The sequence below is a fragment of the Zootermopsis nevadensis genome, unplaced genomic scaffold (genome assembly GCF_977971745.1).
Source record: "Zootermopsis nevadensis isolate Lab colony 2312 unplaced genomic scaffold, Znev_1.0 Znev_ptg000010l, whole genome shotgun sequence".
Taxonomy (NCBI): Eukaryota; Metazoa; Arthropoda; class Insecta; order Blattodea; family Termopsidae; genus Zootermopsis; species Zootermopsis nevadensis.
In genome coordinates, this window is record NW_028259142.1 from 17,420,609 (window position 1) to 17,436,352 (window position 15,744).

Here is a 15,744-nt window from a genome sequence, read left to right on the forward strand (position 1 = left end):
TTCTGCAACTTGCAGAGGAAATGTTTAATTCTTTGTGTCTCAGAAATGAAATTACAATGAAATGCTTCTAATTATCATACTAATGTCAAAGATCTTGCTTCAAATGTGGTCCGAAACTACTTTCTTGCTCCTCACATCCCATATGGAATAGTAATATAGGATAAATGTATTTAATTCTTGTCTGCTTATTATAACCATCTTACACCAAGAATGAGTCTCATTTGTAAACCAACTAACAGATACAAAGTAGCATGATAAAAACAAGAGGGGGAAAAAAAAGAAAGAAAAACTGATCAGTCACATACATTATTCCAAACTATACAGCACACACATTTCTGTTCCTCTCAAACACTAATACTATCAGGATCGATAATGGAAGAAAACTGTTCCACAGTTTCCAGATGTCGGTGGTTTGTCAACACATTTTAGAACCTTGAATGATGCATATTGTGTCACAGGTCAAACTATTTTCAAGTCACAAGTTTCAATACTACACGTCTCTATGAACTCTTGACAGACGATATTTAAGTCAGTGGCAATCATACACAATGCTCAAAATAAGGCCAATTCAAGAAACGGAAAACTGATCTTTACTTTTCCAAAATAATTAAAACAAAATTAAAAAACCATTCACATTTCATTTCTGTGGAAGGTGCATGTATGATTCCTGTTTAGTCCAATAGAGATCTGCTTTGCTTTTAATTTTGAATTCTGGAAACATTTACATACAGCATACCAACTAAAATAATTTAGCAGTAACAGAAAATCCAACACAGATTATTTAAGTGAAAGGCAAAGTAATTTTACTTGCATGGGGTATTGTGTCTGGAAGCACACAATGGGATATAACATGTCTTAACTGTATACACTTTCTGTGGTGTCTGGTATAATCTATGTTATCACATTATTCACCATCTACACTTATGACAATTTTTTAAGTGTTATGAATGCATAAGGTATGTGTGTAAACTTTATATAAATGACTGAAGAGGGATCATGGATTACATGATGATGATGGCTTACAAGACCAGAAAACATCTGTAAATAAAAAGCTAATATTGTGATAAGTGTAGATGGCCATTAATGTGGTAAACAGATATAACAGGTAAACTTGTTTGGCAAAGACTCCATTTCAAATGAACAGCATGAAATAAAACTACAAATTTAACATCCAATTATGCATCTACTAAAACAGTACTCTAGGTCTAAGCTATCCTACCAATAACATAAATTCAACTTTCATTAAAAATGGGGTAAGAGAACTTCCAGACACAGCATGCTTGGTACCTCAAAGCCTACTTGTCCACAATATGGTCCGGCTTCTCCCCATGGGAATGTCGCTCCCACATCTGCTTATATAACTTCTCCATGCCCTGAGCATACTGCAAGCAGTCAAACAAGGGGCTGTCTGTCCGTGCACGCCACACTTTTCCACGTGCAGCCTTTAGGCTGAAACAGCATCAGACAGTATTAAGTACATTGTCATTATCACCACCAGGTAATTGGATAATTTTTTGTTAACATTTGTGGTAATGATGTGGTAGCTGTACAATGAGGTAATGAGGTGCTACTTGATGGTGGTAGTGGAATGGCAATCAAGTAGTGAGATGCATTCACCGAGTTGATGGCTGTGGTATGGCAAGGTAGTGGTACTGAGGTCAGGTGTTGATGGTGTTTGTAAAACAGGTTGGCATGGTGCAATGAGGTGTTGGTAGTTAACAGTGATCAAGTTATGAAGACATGACAGTAATGGTGCAGTGAACTGATGGTTGTCTTGCTGAAGTAATTGAGAATTTGTAAAGTAGTGGTTGAATATGATGTTGAGAGATGAAGTGAAGACATGAAGAGTTTGTGATGGTGGTGGTGTAGAGAAATGCTTGTGGTGCAGATGATCAACTACTGTAACAGTTGCACCAGGTGTGGAGGAAATGTCAGTGCATATGTAGAACTGGTAGATGAGGATGAATGGATAAAACACAAGAATAAGCAGAACAAAGGAACCTGAAATAATATCTGCTCTATATAAGTTACTAGGCAGTCTTAGATTTAAGCTAAGTCTCTGAATAAGTCTTATCTTAATCAAAGACCACTACTTTCTCTATTGTGTCATTTTTCAGAGAGGCAACTCATAGTAACACAGACAGTATACAGTATTTTTACAAATGAATAGTCCAGGGAGTTTCCATTTCTAATTACAGAGGGAATTTTTCTTCTAAGACTTTCATGGGTGCAATGTGAGGGTGGCAGCATATAGAGGGCCACCAGGGATTGACTGTGTAATCAATTAAACATTTTCCAACTGCCAGAAATGCTCTGTCTTTTTGATCTCAGAATTATCACATGAACACAACTGTTTTCATAACAGAAGTGGGACAGTGTTACTACAAATAATAAACAAGCATGTCAAATTGTGATCAACATAAACAGCAAAAAGGATTTCTGAATATAAAGCAAGAGCATATTCATCGCAAACTGTGCCAACTGAAGACCACATTGTAACCGCTCATCAATGCCTGTACTGGTGTATGCTAATTCTATACTTTTAAGAAACCCAACTTTTATGTGCTAGGTCATATGGTTTTTGTATTAGCCACTTATTGTCCTGCTTTCTCTTTTGATAGTTTATGATTCCTTTGTATTTTCTTTATATTCAGAACTATTGTAAGCTTGGGATCAACTATGGACAGCTGATGCTAAGTGATGTAGATATCAGCCTTCTGGGTTATTGCGCTGTGTAGTCTGGTTGATGTTAACCAACGTTTCAGAGGTCATACTGCCTCCGTCATCAGGCCCTGATGACGGAGGCAGTATGACCTCTGAAACGTTGGTTAACATCGACCAGACTACACAGCGCAATAACCCAGAAGATGGATATCTTCATACTCACCGCTGTGAGAACCTCAAGTCTTACATACTAAGTGATGTAGCTGTACTTTAAGTACATGGAATGCAGAGGTTTTAGGAATTTCCAGACTTGGAAATTCCCTGGTACAGGAATTACCTGCTCTTAGCCTAAGTGGGTTTTACCGCTAGTTAGTGAGGCCCTTTTGGAAGTAAAAGTGTGGGAGGAACTCCCTGAAGATTGATGGGAAAGGGGAGGTCCTTCGAAGGGAACCTGGACCCACACCAATGGGACTTGATGTTACCTTTCCTTCTGGGCAAAACTGGGAATTTTGGTTGTCAAGCCCTAAGGGTGCTTACAATATAAAAGGGGGTTATTTTGCCCACAGAGAGTCATTCAATAGTCCTTATTCAGCATTCAAGATTATTCAGTATTCAAGATTCATACATTACATTAAAAGTTACAGTATTAAGAAAGGAGGTAATTGTGAAGTCAGCATGTAGTTGTGAGTTGTGAGGATTGTAAAATCTACAAAGTGTAAAACATGAAGGATCACGCAGGTCCTAAATAAATAGTGTGTTACCTCCAAACAATCCATGTTTTCAATCTGGCCCTGACACCGAATGACAGTGAGTCGATGCATACCGACTAGCTGAGCTGAGCAAGGAACCCTGAGAGATCCCAACAATCCCAACCAACAACATCGTAGTAGGGCTCCTTGCGATCAGCAAGGAAGGAAGAGAGCGGTTACAAAATGTGATGCGAGTGTAAAAGCAATTCCTGACATAACTCATAAGACATTTTTATGCAATCAAAGTACTAAACTTTTTTTATTTAAGACAGAGGTGCGAACTACAAGCAAGCAAGTATATATGGCAAATCTTACATTTATAAACATATAAGATGTTTACAGTAAAATGACAATATAATATGGCAATGCAAGAAAGGAAGAAATGAAGGTGGGGACAGATCCTTTATTTTTAAACTTGTGGACTAACACCATACACATTAACGTGTAACTGATACTTACTACTCTCTGTCAGTGCCCAGGCGCACAGCAATATCTTGGTATTCTTGGCGGGTGCAAGCAACCAGCTCAGGACAACCCAGTGTTGCCAACTGAGATGCAGCAACACGAGATGCCAACGTTTCTCCTGCAACAATGTTTTCAATAAAAATAACAACAGCTGGTGCATACAATTCAACTTCAATAAACCATGTTCTCATACTGTACAACTCTGTATACATGTTAAGACTTCGAGGAAAGTAACAAGTTAGGTAACCTAAGAATAGAGTGAAGGTAGTATTACAATATGGAATGGATTCAGTTGGTCCTAGACATGACTCAACAGTGGGGTTGTGTGGTGAAAGAAGAGCTCCTCTGTCCACTTCCAGGTCCTTTTTTTGCTCATATCATAACTAGCGAACATCTAATCACTTTTGCTGTCATAAACCACAGAGGGGTTATATTCATTAATGACCAGGTAATTCATGGTACTGCCAGATTTGTCTCTGAAGCTTCCTTCTGGTGTTGGGACATGAATGTATGTAACTCCCATTTGTCCAACACATAGACCTCAGATTTCTCCACATCCAAGACATTATATCAAATTACCAACTTTATTTATCTTCAGGTTCTCATTTGAAAATGTAAGTTGTTCTGTCACCCTGCCACACAATTTGTAGAGCTTTATTTCAAAGTGCTTATGTTTTTATGAATATACTACCTGGACACAACTTCCACTGAATATGACAATAACTCTTCTACCATGACAGATTCTTCTGACTTATCAATATGAAGATATTTATATAGGCCTACCTGCTGCTGTTTATAAGATCAGTTAAATCTGCCACTGATCACTCATACAGGCATGCATGACACTAAAGTGATCATTTGGTGTTATGAAGATTAAATCCATTGTCCCTGAACTAACCACTAAAGAGTTAATAACAAAACCCTATAAAAGGCAGATGGAACACTAAATATTTGTCTAAGTGATTTTCAAGTGCGGTGCTACAAAAAGTAAAAGAGTGATCCAAACGTGAAAAAAATTATACCCTGAAAGTGGATATACCTGGAAGAGTAACTACAGGTGTGCCAGTCCACAGAACATCCATGCTTGTGGTATGTCCATTACACAGGGGTGTGTCCAGACACACATCAGCCAACTGTCCTCGTCTCACATGTTCCTCTTTGGCCGCCACATTACTGAACAGGATCCTTCCCGGTGGCAGGCCAAGCTGTTGGGCTGCTGCCTGCAAGTTGGGTTCTCCAACTGCTGGGAAGCGCAGCAGCCACAGCACAGATTTTGGAACATGTTTCAATATCTGTCAACAAACACAATTTGTGAACATCAGCAAGTTCTCTTTTCTAACAAACAAACAAACAAAAGCATTACTTATCATATGCAATGTATTACTTAGTGTCAAAACTATTCTAATATGATGATGCAGATTTTCCTTGAAAACTATGTACTCAGCTGATCAAGAAATTCCCTGCATTCATGGAACCAAACCCACATCAACAAAAAGCCTGCCATTGAACTCTATTATAATACGTTGAATCCTACCCCAATCTTAACAACCTATTTCTGTTAAGATCCACTTTAATATTACCCTCCAATGAACACCCAGGTTTCCCACACGGCCTCTTCCATTCAGGTTCACATTTCTCATTCTTCCTATACATGTCTCATCCTTGATTTCAATCCTAGCAATATCAGGCAAAGAGTACAAACTATACATAAGGCTCTTCCTAATTTCATCCATCCATGTACATTATTTTTATATCTAAATATTTTCACTATTTTGTTTGAATTTTCAACCTATCTTATTTCCTTACAGAAAGAGACTAAATTATTTCACACCTATTAACCAAAAGGCACAAAAATTACAACTCCAGATAACAACCTTTCTATAAAAAAATCACCGATTCTGGATGGATTTAGATTACACAAAATGTGGAAGGGTGTGTACTTACATGGACCCACATCTGCAATGTGAGGGGATCAATCTTATATAGTTGATTAAAATTACAATAGACAACAGCCTCATCAGGTAGGCCATACTGTTGTCGAGTTGTGATCACAATGCTCTGTGGGACCTCTTCACCTGTAGCAGCTTTGTTATTTGTTTGATTTGTTGCTAGTCCATTCTGAAGCACCACACCATTCACTGAAGTTTGGATTTGTCCAGATGCAATCATTGTCTGCAAAAATAACAATGATGAGAGGGACTGAATTCACTCTTTCTGCCTGCTTATATGCTCTTCTGGAGCCATATGACTATTGGATAAATGACAAGCTTTATTCTTAGCAGAAGCAGGATTTCTCTCCTCACCATTATATCCACCTGGCTCTGGGATCCACCCACCAAATATCCAGTAGGTACAAGAAGTGTATGTTCGGTTCCCTTGAGAGGGGGGAAGCAGATGATGTGTAAAGGTGATCCCTCACCTTCTACCAGTGCCAAGATAAAAATGAATTTTCATGATGTGGTATGTAGGCACAGACAGAACTACAGGTAGCCCTCGATTTGCACCGATTTTGAAACCAGCAAGTCAAAAAGTGGAAAAAAATATATTTTACTATTATTTATAACGTTTTACAATGTTTCTTGTACTGCTTCTTATATTAAATCGTAATTCTTACATAGATGATTTTCAATAAAGATTATAAATGCAGTCATCTCTGCAATTACGTAGGTTTCGCGAATTTGCTCCAATGAGAGCGATGAATCGGTAAAAGCTGTTTGTGAAATGCAAACTTTTGCATATGCGAGTTTGCTCTTATGCAATTTCATTCCTGGCACTTTAAACTTTCAAAGGACTAATTTAATCTCTGTGGAGGTACTGGGGTTATTTTTACTACACGATTTTCTATAGATTGGCGTCCTACATGAATGCAACTATCGCATAACAGCAGAGATGACTGTACACATCAATCACATGAAAGAATCCTGGGGACCAACGAATTGCCGATTGTAAGTGTATGAAATATATTTTTTTAAATTTCTTTTATTTTATTTACGTTATTTCAGTGCTTTAAATGTAATGCCATTATATTACTTGTCCATGTTTGGGTTTTGGGAACACATGTTGATTTACATTATAAAAGAGTTTCAATTTACGCTGATTCCATTTACACCAGTTCGTCCAGGAACACATCCCTGGTGTAAATCGAGGGATACCTGTATCTCTTTTTACCCCTACTTCTACTATGAACATTATCACACTTCTTCAATTTTGCAATTTCACATATTTAATTTGCATTTCAAAACTACCAATGTGGCACAGGGTTTATAGTAAAGTCCTGTGGTTAACATGATATAATATACCACTTTGAATCACAACCATAATCATTATTTGGTGAAGGGGAATGGTTGGGGGGGGGAGACAGACACACAGACAGACACAGACACACACACACACACACACCTGTGGCAGGATGCAAGAATGAGGGCAGTTCAGCTGGGTGTGATTCAAAATTCAAGACTACAATTGGCATATAGAAAATAACAATTGCCCCGGTTAATGGTACACCATTATGCATAAGTACATGATCATTTCATCTTCTATATCCATAATATTCATAAAAAGTTGGTCATTTTAATTATACATTGTGTGAATATTTGCACAAAACATCAACTAATGTATGTATGGTGTAAGAAAGGATAAATCAAAGAAATTGAAACATTTTCTATAACGGTAATGTTATTAACAGTAAATAATGTGAGAGTCTCATGCATTATCAATATAATACCCTCAGCAGTTAAATAAAAATATGCAAAAGCTAAAGATGGAGCATACAAATCACAGAGAATTTGACTGTAGTTACTGCCTGTTTACCTCTATGGGTGTGGTGGTGGGTAGTTCTGCTACTTTTAGAGAAATCTCAACAGGTCGGGTACTGAGCTTGTTGTCAGGAGCAACCAGCTCTCTGATCTCTTTCACTTGGGTGTGCTCCATGATTTGGGAAAGGTCAGTTGCATTGATCACAGCCACGTTGTCGGGAACTTCCTTCTTGGCACCAAACTACAAAAACAGAAACAAACTATCTTACAAAACTGCTTAAGATCACAACTTATTCTGCAAACTAAGGCTGTTCAGCACTGCTTCTAAAAATGTTAAACTTGAAACAAGATGGAAGAATTTCTTTTATGGAGGCCATGCTCATAAACTTATCTCTTGTGTGAGAGAATGATGAGGGTGAGTCAGTTTTCTGAACACACATCTATAGCATTATCACTACACCAAACAGTTTGCACTCAGGAATGGAAAACAAGTAGAAATGGCTTGCTTGTATGTAACAACAACATTTGAAATACGTTACTGTGAGAACAGTAATGACAGAAAAGTGAAATTTGTAGTAAATAAGAATCATCTACATACTAATTTAGAAGAAAAACATTATAAATACTGTTTGTCAAGACAATGTTATGTGCTGCACATAGTAATTTGGCTAGAAAAAATTACTTACCTTGTCTGTAAGAATGACTCTCTCCTTAAGGTGGGGAAACATCTGTCTATGGTCACCAGTGAAGTAAGTGTGTGGCATGTATGCAAGCTTCTCACTGTACTGGCTAGCTAGCTCCAGGGGTGAGGTCACCACATCAGTGATGAGATAGTCCATGAAGCTGGCTCCACTTGTGCCAGGATAACCCAGCCACATAACTTGTACTGGCGCAGGTCTTAGCGCAAAGATCTCATTTCTGGCACCCTTTGTATAGCCATTCATGTTCACCAATACATGAATTCCATCAGCATTTATGCGATCAGCTGCTTTGCCATTGCATGGAATCTACAACACATTATCAACATGTACATATTAAATTTTAAATTCAATGGCAGTTCTATTAAAATATGTATGGATTCTGAACATCCGTGGTTGACAGTTTCATCAAGGCTCCTGAAATATGTTTGCACTTGCACACTAACTGCTAGTTAACAGAGACCAGTGGCAAATATAGTTGAAATCATACAGTGAAAGCAAGAATACAGTGAAACCTCTATCCATCGTTCCTGGAACTATCGTTTTCCCGGATGCATCGTCCGTTTTGTTCAGTCCCGAATACATCCCATATAAAATAATGTTACATTTTCCCGCTTCTATCGTTCCTCGAACTATCGTTTTATCGCATCGATCGTTCAAAAATCTTAGTCCCGGCCCACAATTTTCCCGCAATGATCGTTTCTGAGAATTTAAAATGCTGGGTTTTGAGATAAATTAATACCGAAAGACGCACAATGTTTTTGGAATACACAGTAGTGGTAACCTGTTATGTCGCCCAACCAGCACATTCTTTTGGAATGAGGGTCAGCGGTGCAGGGGTGATAGTTGAAGTGAATGGCGGTGCTCATTGTCAGAAATTTTACGATTTTAATTAGGGTGCACTCATATTTCGTTCCAGCGATGCCAGATGGCATGTGCAGTGTGAATTTCTTCACAAATGCTTTTATTACAAGTACAAAGGAAAGGCGAGCGAAACTTTTTCATTCTTCTGGTTCATCTCGTTTCCAGCGGTTCAGGGTCTTCTACAGCTACATTTCGTTGAGTTCGGCAGTAATAGTATTTCCATTCTTCCTGTTATTGTCCGCAAAGGGGGTTGGAGTGGTGAGGAAGACGAAGACGACGAATGCGAGCCCGAAGCTTTGCCGAGTTTTGCCGAAGCACACGCTGCATTGGCGAAAGTGAAGTCGTTCTTTTATGCGCTTAATATTAGTGAACGTGACGAGGAAAACATTTTGAACGTGGAAAGTGCTCTGTTTGGTCTAAAACGTAAAGTTTCGACAAACCAGTTGTCCATTAAAGACTTTTTTGGTAAAAAGAAGTAACTTTGAAAGAGAAACATTGTTTTTTTTAAAATTTTTAATGCTTTCCCGCATCTATCGTTTTCCCGCATTCATCGTTTTTATTTCCCACCCCCGCCGAAAACGATGCATCGAGGTTTCACTGTATACATAATTGAAAAATAATCAATCCTTTTGTGAACAGTAGCAAATGTACTTCCCACTCATTTGTGCCAAAATGTTATCCATAAGGGGTACATCCTCTCTGCTTCCTTGAGCCGAATCTACATAAAATGTTACCAATAAAAAGTGATGCCAGCCATCCTTGTTTTTTTCAGAATAACCCCAGTGTATTTAATATAACATGTCTTGCTGCACATTTTTAAAAAGTTCTTCCATTCTTTGACCGTTCTGACAATGAAACAAATGGTTATAAGTGGTATCAAAGTGAAGGTACAATATTGTTATCTTACAGCTTTTCCTGAGCAACCAACCACATGTTTGATATCTGGGGTGAGAGCACAAAGCAACAGCAAAAAATGTATTTTTTTTTTGCAAATTACCATATCAAACTGTCTAGTGGCTGTCAATGTTAACACAGACAAAATTTATCAGAACTGCAGCCGAAACATCTAAAAGTTTTCTGTCCCTGCTCAATACCCATTGCTTTCCTGACACTGAGTGCAAAGCACATTTCCTACCTTAGTTTTCACACAACAAACCAACACACACATGCACGTGCACACATCCCACCACCATATAAGTATAACCCAATGTACACTGTAAGAAAGATCTTAAACAAGAAGAGATTTAACTTGTATTTAGTGCAAGGAACTTTACCTGTGATAGATCTACAAAATGTTCAGCCTCTCTGGCTATCTTGGCTCGGAATGTGGTCCCATCATCTGCACTTAATGCATAGCAGAAAACTTCTACCTTGGTACTGTCATGCAGACCTGGGATTGACTGCATTAAGTGTGATGTTGGATGGTTTCCGAAGTCTGAAGACACATAGCCTATACGCAGGCGGTTTCCAGCCAGGTCTTTTGGATACTTGTATGGGGGTTTGTGTAGAACATGAATCTGTTAACAAAGCAAATTAATGTGCAGGAAAACAAACCCTGGTGAAATTTGAAGTTCTCATGGTAACAAGTATGAAGATGTTTGTATTCTGGGATGTGGCACTGCATAGTACAGAAGATAATGATTTATGTATTCAGAGGAGCTTACTGCTTGTAACATCAAGGTGCTGGAGGCAGTAAGCTTATCTAAAATGCTGGACAATATCTTTAGACTGCAAGACCTATGAAGACAGTCACTTTTGTCGACACTTCAATGAACAAAGCTCTTCTCTTCTACATTATTCAAGTAATTTCTATTTCACAAACACCAGTCAATTTCACTGACTTTGCCATTTAACAATGTCTACAAAATTCTTTTTTCCTCTTCATAGGCAATTAAAGTGATACAGAAATTTTACTAACGAAAAACTATCTGGAATGTTGGGTCTTTGTACCTTGTCCATTGTCTAATGTTATAAAATCATACAATGTATCTCTCTTGCATGGGGTTCCTGAATTGGGTGGTTCTGTATTTGGTTTAATGTATTTTAATTTCCATCATATGTTTGCTTTAGACTTGACATTCAAATGCCTTCTTATAATTTTTATTGTTAATCTTATTATCTCCTGTTGACATAACCTGATCTCAGGTGCTTATACACTTGTAGTTGTTCTGACCTAGGCTGTCCAGTGATTGAGCTCATTGTAACGGACACCCACACAGTAGGTGCCCTTCCCCTTCACTACACCTGAAGGTGAGGACAGATCCAGTCCTCAAAATGTGTAATTTTAAAACATCAGAACCAAGCATTTCAACTATAACTTCCCTGATCTCCCTCTCAGCAATATACTGGAGTTTACACAACAAAAGAGAGAGAGATTTGTTCAGTTGTAGCACCTAATCCACATGCCCAGTATTTTGGCAAAATGAATCAACTGCATTAACACATGCACTGTCTATAAATTTTTAAACCACAACTTTTCAGAAGTTGGTTCTACTATTGTCTTCAAGTGACTGGTGGGAGGACAGAACCTATTCTGTTGGGACCCTTCCCAAGCTAGTGTAAAACCTGGCCCCTGTGGGATCCAAGTTTAAGACTAACTTGCCAAGGGGTCAGAACAGAGTAGGCCTTGTTTTCCTATCACCTACCTGCAGATAGAAGAGAAACCACCTTCAGAAACAATGTGATTTAAAATAACTTAAATGATGGACACGGTTTAACTGTGTAGGATTTGAGGTTTTCACGGTGGTGAGTTTGAAGATTGCTGTAGGCAGCATGACCTCTGAAGTGATGGGGGACATCTACCGGAGAACACAGCACAACAACCCAGAAGACAGCACTCTTAAAAGTTTAACTGATTAATATACACAAAAAGGTATTCCAGTCTGATTTCACAGAGACAATTTGTACTTTTTATATTAACAAAGTGCTCCAAGCCAGGCCTGCACAACTTCAAAGTGCATGTGGGCCAAAATGTTGCTTGACTCCATCAGGGTGCTCTGATGATGGAGACAGCAAGGATCTCTGGAATGTCGGTAAACTTCTACCAGACTACACAGTGCAACAACCTAGAAGACGGCCATTTATGTGAACAAAATGCATTAATTATGTGTAAATAAATATGTTAATGTGTTATTAGCTGTATTTTCTATAGGAAGGAATTTAAAAATAATGAAAAAAGGCATGGAAAAAATGTGCAATTACATCTGCACTTACTGTGTTATATAAACAGTGAGAAGAATTGGAGAACAAAATAATCAACCATAATGCCCTCAGAACAGCACATTTAGAAACAGTGACACTATATTTCTAACTGCTCAGTTTTATCCATTTATTAATCTAGCAAATTTAAGAACACTGACACTATATTTCAGTTAATGTTTAGCAATTTACTAATCTGAAGTCCCAATTTTAAGCTTCTTTAGTAAACAGACGATTTCAAATGCAGGTGTTTATAAATGTTCGTGACAGAAGAACAGAATACTTCCTGTCACTGGGCAATTTGAAAATGTGAATTTAACATGTATTTCTAAGCTGCAAGAAGGAAACACTTACTCTTACCTTTTCTAGACAGAGATTGGCATGTCTGGCAGCAATGGCTTTTCTGAATTCATGGGAAAGTGGGTACAGCATTGAGTGGTGTGGATGCACTGAAGGCAAGCGATTTTTGTCTAGCTGCTCAGCTACAATGCTGACTAGTTTCTTCATTCGTGCCTCATAGTCAGTCCAATCACATACAATCTGAAGGCAGTGGGCCAAGTTGCAGTATGCATCTGGGAAGTCTGGCTTGAGCTTGAGTGCTGTGCGGTATGACTGGATCGCTTCTGGGATATTTCCAGAATCCTGGGGGAAAAAAATGTTCTGCATTCACTCACATGACTGGGCATTGGTATCTACAATAATCTTAAAACCTTGCATAATGTGCAGTGTATTGATATATAAAATCATGCAATCAAACAAAACTGTTTACACTTGAAAAGACACTTAGTGCCATATGAGTTTCGACTTCAAGTGGTCATCATCAGTGGCAAACAAATTAATTCATACAATTCATAAGACGATGGTTTGTTATAAAGCATAAAAGGTTGCACTTTACAAAACCAAACTTCATGTAATACCACAATGGATATTAATTGCGCAAGAGTTGGTGTATTATCTAAATTGAGTTACTTAGCTTAGTTAAGTAACTCAACTTAGGTGCAACTTTTATGCTTTATAACAAACCACCGTCTTATGAATTGTATGAATTAATTTGTTGATGATGACCTCTTACGGTCAAAACACATCTGGCACTAAGTGTCTTTTCTAGTGTAAACAGTTTTGTTTGTATGCATGATTTTATATATCTATAATATGACTTCAACTGACAAGCACAGAAAATTTAAATTCAAATGTTAACTTGAGAAGTAATTTTGAGTTCTCAGTTGAAAAGTGTCCTTCAAGGGAAAAACATTGTTCCCAACTTTTGTGACTCCAACTATCTGGATCAGATTTTATAAGTTCATATGTTTTGTCCAATATCATGATAACCACCTTCAAGACCACAATACTTTTAATAGTTCACTGACACTGAGTCGGGAATGCTGCTTTTGTATGGAAAGAAACAAATGTGAATAATTAATGTTTTCATCTTTAATACTTATTTTTTCATTACAGAGCAAAATCTGCTTAAAGCTCTAATTTCATACACACGTTTTAGATAATATTTTGACAGTCATGATGAGTGTAAACACAACTTCAGAATTTACATTTTGGCATTCCAGCTGTATTTTTCTTTCTGTAATTTGTTTATTTACACCATCTACCCAATAATTCATTTTTCTGCTCTAATTCATTCATGCCATTTTTGGTGACATGTTTTAACACTAAATATGTCATATCCAGGACAAAATTTTACTACAAGCTAATACTGGTCACATAACATGAATGACAAAGACTTACACAGAAAATAAAATATAAGAATAAGAGACAACCTCTGCACCAACATGATCAATGCAACTGTTCAGAAATCCAAACACAAGTACAAATTTTAAAACATTTCATGAGAATTAAAAGTTTGGCACACTGTTACTTTGTAAAATAAGTATGGCCCAAAGATGGCATTTAATGTTTGAACACGTCACCAGGAATTCAATGAACTAACTGAAGCATGGTATGTTGAGAGAGAGATTATAAAGACTGAAAGATCAGGTAAATAGAAATGTTCTCCACGAAGCAAGACCAAAAGCAAAATGAGAACAGGGAAAGACTCTAAAACACTGTAACTGTTTTATACAATGCACAAAGTTCAAAGAATACAGGGTGATTCAAAAAGGACTTTACAACTTTGAAAGTGTATAGAAATTTATTCAGAAGGCTTACAGAATCGGTTGAGCTGTCATTTTGTAGCAAAACAAATCAAGTTTTACCTCAAACAGTCATTTTGGTTCGATGTGATTGCCATTGGTGATACTGCAGACATCCCACCTGAAATCAATTTCTTGCCAAACATGATCCAGCATATCTGGTGTCACTTCTGCAACTGCGACGGTGATTCGAGCTTTGAGCTAAGTGAGATTGACAGGTAAGGGTGGAACATACACATGATCTTTAATGAAACCCCATAAGAAAAAATCGAGAGGTGTCAAATCTGGAGAACGAGGTGGCCATGCTATCGACCCTGTTCGATCAATCCACCGACCTGGGAAACGGTTATTGAGGAAATCCTGGACTTCTGTGAGGTAGTGAGGTGGTGCGCTGTCTTGCTGGAAGTGAATGCGTCCTTTTTGGTCATCTTCCTCTAACTGTGGTATGAGAAAATTTTAGAGCCATTTTCAAATGTACTGCCGCTTGCGCTCGCGGTGACGGAATTCGGTACTACAGCACAGCGTGAGTCAAACTTGATTTATTTTGCTACAAAATGACACCTCAACCGATTCTGTAAGCCTTCTGAATAAATTTCTATACACTTTCAAAGTTGTAAAGTCCTTTTTGAATCACCTGGTATATTCTCATGATAAGAGTACATCATTGTCACAGATTTTTCAAATCACATTAAATAAGTGTGACAAATTATAACAGTCAAGAAGAATGACAATATAAACCAATGTGAATACCTTGTGTATTGAAGCCAAGTTGCTATGAGCATCAGCAAATGCTGGGTTGATTTGGATGGCTCTAGTGTAGCACTGGAGAGCTCCCTGGACATCCTGCATTTCTTTAAGTGTATTGCCCATGTTGCTGTAAGCATCTGCAAATGTTGGCTGGATCCTAAGAAAGGGAAAGAGCACTATTAGTATTTAAATGGGCAAAGGAGTATATATTTAAAATCATACAAAATACTGGCTAGTATTAACACTTCGGTAAAATAATGACCAAAATACAAAATAATGCTTAAAGCATAGATAAAACACAGTAGTGAGACATAAACATGAGGAAACATGGATAGGAGAACAGACAAAAAAGATATGAAAAATTTATAAATAGCTTTAGCTGGACACACACATGCACATGTGCACCTGCAAATAAACAAGGGATGGAAAGACCTTTTAGATAGAATGGGTGTGAAAACAT

General features: G+C 37.7%; 1 protein-coding gene across 4 annotated transcripts in view; it reads right to left on the minus strand.

The window, feature by feature from the left end:
• Positions 1-15,744, minus strand: part of sxc (O-linked N-acetylglucosamine (GlcNAc) transferase sxc) — an 83,956-nt gene continuing 68,212 nt past the window's right edge. For all 4 annotated transcript variants that reach the window (XM_087346657.1, XM_087346658.1, XM_087346659.1 and 1 more), the window contains 9 exons: positions 15,288-15,441; positions 12,754-13,035; positions 10,470-10,712; positions 8,320-8,640; positions 7,689-7,874; positions 5,823-6,050; positions 4,918-5,170; positions 3,873-3,996; positions 1-1,449 (listed from right to left, as the gene is read on the minus strand). In XM_087346657.1, coding sequence (XP_087202783.1) covers positions 1,296-1,449; positions 3,873-3,996; positions 4,918-5,170; positions 5,823-6,050; positions 7,689-7,874; positions 8,320-8,640; positions 10,470-10,712; positions 12,754-13,035; positions 15,288-15,441 — 1,945 coding nt within the window. In that variant the 3' untranslated portion in view covers positions 1-1,295. The remainder of the gene's footprint in view (positions 1,450-3,872; positions 3,997-4,917; positions 5,171-5,822; positions 6,051-7,688; positions 7,875-8,319; positions 8,641-10,469; positions 10,713-12,753; positions 13,036-15,287; positions 15,442-15,744) is intronic.